The sequence below is a fragment of the Phoenix dactylifera genome, chromosome 3 (assembly GCF_009389715.1).
Source record: "Phoenix dactylifera cultivar Barhee BC4 chromosome 3, palm_55x_up_171113_PBpolish2nd_filt_p, whole genome shotgun sequence".
Taxonomy (NCBI): domain Eukaryota; kingdom Viridiplantae; phylum Streptophyta; class Magnoliopsida; order Arecales; family Arecaceae; genus Phoenix; species Phoenix dactylifera.
The window spans coordinates 24,250,623-24,258,535 of NC_052394.1; the positions used below are offsets into that span (position 1 = coordinate 24,250,623).

The window sequence follows — 7,913 nt, forward strand, 5'->3', positions numbered from 1 at the left end:
AAATAAATAAAAAAAGTTAAATGTTTTTGTTTTTATGGTTTTTTCGATGGCCATTCTTATAGAGTCTGGGCATTCTTTTGGAGTTTTTTCACTAACCACACAGTATCTATCAAATTAACATCCCTATGCACATCCTGTACGAATTAGACGAATCTTTTTCAGTTCCTCTTGTGAATGGTACATATTAGCCTAGTTCCCTTAATATGGATCTCACAAGCAAAATTAAGCTGATTTGCCAATTATCATCAACGATGTTTTTTCCTTATTTGTCCAACTTGTGCGACGTTGTCAATGTCCAAATATTTGATATGGATAAAGTTTTGATTACTTCTGCTGTTTACTTACTACGTAGCATCAGTACGTGGCCTCTTCTCGTTCCTCATTTTTTAGTGTTTTGGCCATACCCTTTCAGTTTTTTCACTCTTTCCATTTTTCCTAATTTTTATTTTCTGGTCCACGAATCCAATCTGATGATTCCATTTAAGGCTTCTTCTTAGGCTTTTGATTAATCTGATCAGATAATTGATTTCCTTTGGTCATCCCCTCCACCTTTAGCTTTTTTCTTCTTTTTTTTTTTAATTCTAAATCCATCACTCGAATCCTACCCTTTAGTTTTTCTTTTTTTTTAAAAAAAAGGAAAAGAAAAACTTTTGTGAATTTTGAGCTCTATGCCTTCTGCAGTCTGTTCTTTCTAGGCCATTCCCTTGCGGTAAATTATTCGGATACCCACCTCCAATTGGTGGGTTGGTTGCGTCATTTGTCCTCGCCTTTTGGGCTCAACCTGGTCCCCTTTTTTGGATCATGGGGCTCTACAATTAAAGCGATCAATTTGCGGTTGACAGTGTCCGTGCATCGCCACCTACCAGATAGGGAGATCATAACATCCTGCAAAGCGACACCTTATCTGCAGTTCTGCACAAGCGATTGTAGCAGCCGATTGTCTACTTGCATTCGGATCCGGCAAGGTGCACAGTTCGAGAAAACAAGGGGAAAAAAAAAACATAGGATACTTCTCATCTGTTTGAGATCAGCTCAAGAGACAGACTACCCACACTGCCAGTTCGGGGGATTTGAAGACTTGGTTCTTGTTATTGCTGTGGCAGCGTCAGAGGATGCTTCAACTTATAAAATGGGTATTTAGCTGCTCCGGAGGACGGAGTATATTTCCTTCATGAGGAGGGGAAAAAAGAAGAGATGCAACCCAAAAAAAACATCAAACGAAAGTGTCCTATATATATCATGATCGAAATGAAGGGTGAAGGATCCATCACGATTTCATGCTTGGTGATACGTCTAGGATCCGATCGGTGCCGACCTCATTGCCCGACCAATTAGAGTTCGCTATATAGCCTCCGCTAAGTGAACCATAAAGTTGGTTAAAGCTCCTCCAATAAGCGGCGGTTAATGCTCGACCCATGAACATACATTCAGTGCAGTTAAGTCCTATGACGTGCGTAATGTACGCTTAATTATCGCACCAATCCTCACTCTATATAAACCGGATTCAAAGGATCTTTAGGTACGTTAATTTAAGCATTTCCATCCACTCTTCATTGCCCAGACGCCCACTGTTCTCCAAAATCCAGCCTGGCTTAAACATCGAAGGATCTCCCACTAGATACAGGATTAGCAACCTTTGTTGCTCTTCTTTTGCTTCTCCTTCGCAGGCAGGCCCAACCTATTGCCCTGGGTATAGTTCCAACCAATCAGCTCTCATCTCTGACGAAGCCGACCGAGCACCAATCTCAAAGCATATCTAAGTCGAATCAGACTTCTGCGGCAACAGTAGGTATCCAATCGATGAGCTCGGGAGGCACAGCGGTGAAAGAAAGCCGATGCTAACACGACATGTTCTGGAGAAATACTTAAGTAAATAATAAATAGGCATCCAGTAGAGTTGGATGTGTTATGTTTCCCAGAGCAAGACTTGCAGGGCGTTCCAAGAAAATTAAATAATCTATGGGGAATGGAGAGGGTACAAACGTTGTTGTGCTCTCTCCATGTTGTGGTTTTCGTCGCAGTGATTGACCCATCTCTATTGCATAGATGAGCTGATGAGCCATGACCTGGGTTGCGACGAATGCTCGTGACCGGACGGCGGACGTAATAGTGTACCTCAACGCTGAAATTAAAGTCCTCCGAAAAATTCGATACTTCTCTATTTCCAAACTACAGCCGCGTTTTCCGTTCGTGGGCGAGATGAGCGCGGTGGTGCAAACTAAAGGCGATATTAGTGTAAACTTTCTTACCCCCTCGGACTCGCGAGCCCACCCACCTCTTTGCCTTTCTTCCCTTTTCTTGCTGCCTTTCTTTCTTCGTTCCCCGTCAAACACGAGCTATCCTCCATTTCTTCGTTCCTTTTATATTCTCTCCTCCCGTCAAACACGAGCTGTACGTCCTCCATATCTTCCTTCCGTTTTTTTCTCTCTTTCCCCGTGAAACACGAGCTATCCCCCTTCGCTTTCACTGCCCTCACCTGCCTTTCACACGTCTCTCTCTGTTTCCACTCCTTCCTTCCTTCCTTCCTTCCATGACCTTTAACTTGTTCCAACTCCACGATCCTGTGCAGGAGCCCCTTCCTGCAGCGCGTGCGGGTTCGCGGGGAAGCTAGCGGAGCTGGACGGCATCGCGACCAACGCCACCAGCTGGGCCGCGCACGCGTCGCTGCCGGCGGACCTGGAGAGGGAGTTCGCCTCCGCCTACCTGCATGGGCGGAGGAAGACACCGGTGTGCAGCTTCGTGGCTTGGACGGTCGCGCACGGGTGGAGGTAGAGGAGAGGATGATGCGCTTGTATTAATTCGTCGGCTTGTGGCTGCCACGTACCGATCATGAAGACCAATCAGAAGCCGATCAGACTAGCCGACCAAAACAGCTGACCAAATCCATCAACAAGCAACAACGACCAATATATCTCCGATTCAAACCTCTTTTAAGTCAACTAAAAATTATTAAAAAAATAGTTATAGTTCCGCTGCAGATGGTTACAGCTTATCTCGCACGTCAAATAATTATTGCACATCCAACAGTTTACAACATACCCAATCTTTTCGAACAATAGCTCTATACCATCGTTTTCAGGACCTAGGAAACTTTTAGGTAAAGAAATTCTATGCTATTCTCTCTAGATCCACTTTTAGCTCTCTTAAATCTCTAATTTTTTTTAAAAAATAATCAAACTTAGACATCAAAGGATCTTCAACAAAAGAAACCGGCGTCATCGGCGTAACAGCTGCCATGTTTCGGCATCATATACACAGCATGATCAGAGACTTCGCATCACATGCCCGAATTGCAAAGAGTTTGCTTACGCAACTTAGAATGTTCATCAACTTAAAACGATTGTATGCATTCTGATACCATCTGCCAATAGTCATGCATATATGCAGCGAAGGGGAAAAAAAGGAGGGAAAACTATAATTTGTACAGTGAAATTAATCTCTACTGGCGATCCTTTCATGGCGATGGTTGGAGGAATATATATTTTTGGAGATGGGCCCAGTGTGGATCAGACTGACCTTTATACAAGTCCATATTTCTTTATGAATATAGTTTGGGCTGGGCCAAGCCTCACTTTCTGCTTTGCTGCCCATTTAAATAGGTTGTCATGATGATAACTTTCGCTTATTCACTCTCAAGAATAAAGATCGACTGGCCCCCATGGTACGGCTTTCAACAGTTAAAAACCGACATAAAATTTTATCCAAAAAAGCAAGAAAAGAGAAGAAAAAAGAAAAAAAAAGCATGGAAATCAAATATCTTCACGGTATTCATGAACTTTTCAATGCTCGATGCCTCCTGGCTCCGGCGAAACACACTGCGCAGCTTTACTCATGTACTAAACAATTTAAATCGAAGGGATATATTAAAATAAATAACTAGAAAAACCAAATACCAGCATCCATAAGACATATATATGGATCAACTTTTTTTTTTTTTCTCCTTCTTGAGTTCAACAATTAACCAAATTCACTGGCATCTCTTCAATCATGCACGGCAGCAATCACGCCCTTGGATTTGCTAAGTATCCTTCTTCTTGGTTGGGACACGACCATCGGTTCCAGCTAACATGCTGTACTTGTCTTTCCTGGTGTAGTTGGTGCACTCAAATCCCAGCGTGCTCCCCAGCACCCGCTGTATATGATTGGCGACCTCTATCGGCGACTTCCCCCCAGTGCAGGTAAGCTCCGTGGGCAACTGATCGAGGAAAGTGATCTCGTAGGTGGGCCTAGGATTCATAAAGAAGAAGTACGGATCCATGAGTTTCCACCCTCGAACAGTCGTGCCATGGAACATGCTCTGCTTGGTGTTGATCGCGACCGGAACAATCCGATCGGTGAGCTCCGCAAACAGCGCACTAAATCTTAGGAGGAAAGGTTCCCTGCATGTCGTGCCCTCGGGACAAATCACCAGATCCCCTTCCTCCAGCAAGCGTTTGATGTTCGCGGCGTCCTTCTCCCTCTCCCGCGACAACGCCACGGCCCTGATAGGGGATATGAGCTCCGAGAACTTGCTGATGCTGTAAGTGACGCAGCTGATCTTGCGGCCGAGTGCGACGGCCGCGACGATGGGGTCGAGCATGGTCCGATGGTTGCACACGAAGAGAACCCCCGGATGCCCTTTTTTAGGAGGAGGGGGAGGCGTGCCTTTTACGACCAGCTTGATGCCCATGATCTTGTAGTTGTAGAACACGATGCGCTCTGGAAGAGGGAGGTTGATGTAGACCCTGGTGAGGGCCAGAGCAAAACCGAGAGGCATCCAGAGAAACGTGAGGAGAGCAACCAGGGGAGTAGGCCGCTGGACCAGCCGTCCATCATGAAGGATGATTGGGCTCAGCAGCTGGTTCTTCGGTACAGGATTGCATTTGCTTTTTGGCACCAAGTAAGCCTCCTGTGATGTCAATTGTCAAGCACGCATGCAGGTGCATGCAAAAAAAAAATTACAGGCAATGCTCATCCGGGTATTGTATCGTCCAAAACAATCAACATGCAATGATTATTTATGTCTTAGGTGCAGCCTATCCGGCACGACTGTGTTGCTGGCCCTAGCTGAACTTTCCATGGGCATAATATTCCAAAAAGAGTGGCCCGCATCATTCCAAGTGTGAAATATTATTTCTTGCTGTTCGCTATGATTAATGCTGAAACAGGTCGTACATCTTTGCGTATTATATGTACGGATGCGCTGTTTCCGCGTTTAGGCTACACCTAATATATTTTACTGTGCGATAACATGGCCGCACTCCATCTCGACGGGTGCCGGATCCGTATCGAATCAGTAGGATTCCTCGTTGGATTACTTTCATCAGAGTAAATGATTGAATTTTTCAATTTAATCAAACTTTTAGATTAATATATATTCGATTTATACTGCTCTTACCTTAATTCGTAATTATTATTTAATACTTTATATCAAAATAAGGGCTCCCTTCCCATCCTTTCTTGGATTTTAAGCAACTGGATTTATGCTAGTCAGATTTCATAAAACAGTAGAATTGTTTTATCAAAATAAAGGTGGCAGAAATGGGCCGTTCTAATTGGATCGAGGTGGGAAAGCTTATTTAACCCAGCTTTATGTGCGGACTCTACCACTTTCCAAGATCAAATTCGTTGCGAAGATGCCAGCTTAAACAGTAGAACCCTCCTTCTCTTCTGCTCGAGCTTATAGTTATGTTTCTTTCTTCAAAGAAACAGGGAAGGAGAAGAAAATAAAAGAAAATTAGAAGCGTACGTCGTGAAGTTATATATATATAAAAAAAAAAAAAGTGCGGGGGGGGGGGGAATCTATAGCCTCTGGAGCCTAATTAAACATTCGTCGCTGGAATGCCAAAAGCAGCCCGAACAAATCATTTCCCATCGCCGCTAAATGGTTCAGAGTGCTGACCGGCCGATGGGACTGTGTGATCTGAAACGGTACGGTAGAGCTTCTCGCATATAACCAAGGACTTAATTAATTACAAGAAGTCGAACATGAATGATGTCGTTTTACCACTTGCTTAAAGCCTAATGGAAATTAATTAATAAGAAATTTGGGAGAGGGATTTGGGATCAGACCTTGCAAACGGACATGAAGGCATAGTCGGTCTCTCTGTCCCCGACGCCCAGATCCGGCAAGCGGGTGCCGCATTCTTTCTGGACGGCCTCCTTCTTGAGCCCCCCAACAAGAACTCCAGGTCGCATGATGAAGCCCGTCGCCTTTCCCGACTTGGTGACCTCCAGCTCCGTCCCGAAGACCTTGTGGGCCCCGAGAAAGCTCTTGGCGAAAGGCTCCACCATGACTCGGGGGCTTGCGGTAACGACGTATCCCTTGCCGCAAGAACCGAACACCCTCCAACTCTCAGGGTGGACGTCCTCGGCATAGAATTTAGGCAGGATGGAGCGAGCCACCATCTCCACATCTCTCATCTTCAATCCTGCGAAGGAGATGTAGACGAGCATCTGGATGGCCAGAGACTCGGAGAAGAATAGGTAAATGATGCACACGAGGGGAAAAGAGGCGAGGAGGACTAGTCCCCTCAGAAGGCTGCCGGCTTCGATGGCGACGAGCATGTAGTAAGGGAAAGCACTTCGAGATATGAGGAGGGTGCCATCAAGATCAGCAGCTATTGTCTGATCCGCTCTTCCTTCCGAGCTACATTCTCCGATGGGCTTGAATCGATGAGACCCCATGTGTGTGCGAGGAGGAGAGAGGGAGCGAGGAGCTAGCCAGCAAGAGGAGGAGGCGGTGGTGGATCTCTGGGGGATGGAGGAGTATAAATGGGCATGCAGGGAGGTTGGGCCTACAAACCGCTGCTAGCTAACTTGGAAGGCTTTTAATTCTAGACTCACCATTACCGGTGTCAAATTGCCAATATGCCTCTGGAAGTAACTTAATGAAGCACCTAATTGCCTCTGTCATCTACAACGTGGCCGGTTTCAGTTTTTAGCGGACAAGCTTTTGGCTCTCGTTTTTCTTACCTAAGTTTGAAGCGGAAAAAGGTAGGTATCGACGACGGATGCCTGCATCTCTCTCTCTTTACTCGGCGCTCGGCAAGGCAAAACCTGCACTCACAGGCAAAACTAGCGTAAAAGCCTCGGAAACACGGGATAGTGGAGAGAGTAGGTTTCCACCGGTCGGATTTGTTGGTTGGGAAGTAGGAGGATTGTGTGGCCACAGGTCAATTGTTATTTTTAGCAGTGGTAGGCATCGGGCTTATAATAACGGAACGTGTTCGAAGGTTAGCAATGATCTCATAAATCACGATTAATTGAAAATGTTAGATCAATAAGTACGTCTGGCGAAACTTTCTTTCTCATTTTATGCACTTCTTAAATTATACTTTGTTATATGGAATTGCCTCTACTGAATTAAAGAAGAGAAGAACAAGACGAAAGAATTCATAGAAGGAAAAGGGCTAGGCGTGCTTAAAGTTAAAGAAAGAAAGAGAGATGCGTGCGCATGCAGAGGTATGTATAATTATGGAGGGTGCCTTCATTTTCATTCCCAGACGCAAATAGATGTTCGAACAAGCCAGTTAATGTGAAATCAATATCCCTTGCTTCCTTATGCTCGAAGGAGAAGAAAATGACCTCCTTGTAGAATCACGTACCCTCAGCTGTGTAACAAATAACAACAGGGGTGTTACGGCATGTTAGGCCCATGCTTGCAAGGGTGATTGATACAGGATAGGCTTTCTCCAGTTTATTGCTGGAGAGTTATCGGAGGCTATTGTCCTGTTGACCATGGTGGCTTGCGAGGCAATTAAAAGATGATGTGGTCCTAGGACGTACGTTACTTAAATGCACCTAAAAGAGACATGTTAAGTGAGATGGGCAAGACCGCAGTCTCCTCCCATGGCGATGCAATGACGGCACCGAGTATGGATACCCTTCTTGTTCACCAAAATTTGAAAAAATGGACATCTCCCCCTGTTTCC

General features: G+C 45.2%; 1 protein-coding gene across 1 annotated transcript; it reads right to left on the minus strand.

Annotated features, from left to right (window-relative positions):
• Positions 1 to 3,743: 3,743 nt before the first annotated feature.
• LOC103704045 (glycerol-3-phosphate 2-O-acyltransferase 6) lies at positions 3,744 to 6,982 on the minus strand. Its single transcript, XM_008787179.4, has 2 exons — positions 6,052 to 6,982; positions 3,744 to 4,888 (listed from the first exon to the last, which is right to left on the minus strand). Exons 1-2 carry the CDS (start codon positions 6,664 to 6,666, stop codon positions 4,019 to 4,021), a joined length of 1,485 nt encoding a protein of 494 aa, XP_008785401.1. The 5' UTR covers positions 6,667 to 6,982; the 3' UTR covers positions 3,744 to 4,018.
• Positions 6,983 to 7,913: the final 931 nt, after the last annotated feature.

Excerpts from the sequence above, each read along its gene's own strand:
- LOC103704045 (XM_008787179.4), bottom strand. The coding sequence starts at position 6,666 with ATGGGGTCTCATCGATTCAAGCCCATCGGAGAATGTAGCTCGGAAGGA. Across the intron at positions 4,889-6,051 it reads CCTTCATGTCCGTTTGCAAG|GAGGCTTACTTGGTGCCAAA; the intron begins GTCTGATCCCAA and ends TTGACATCACAG.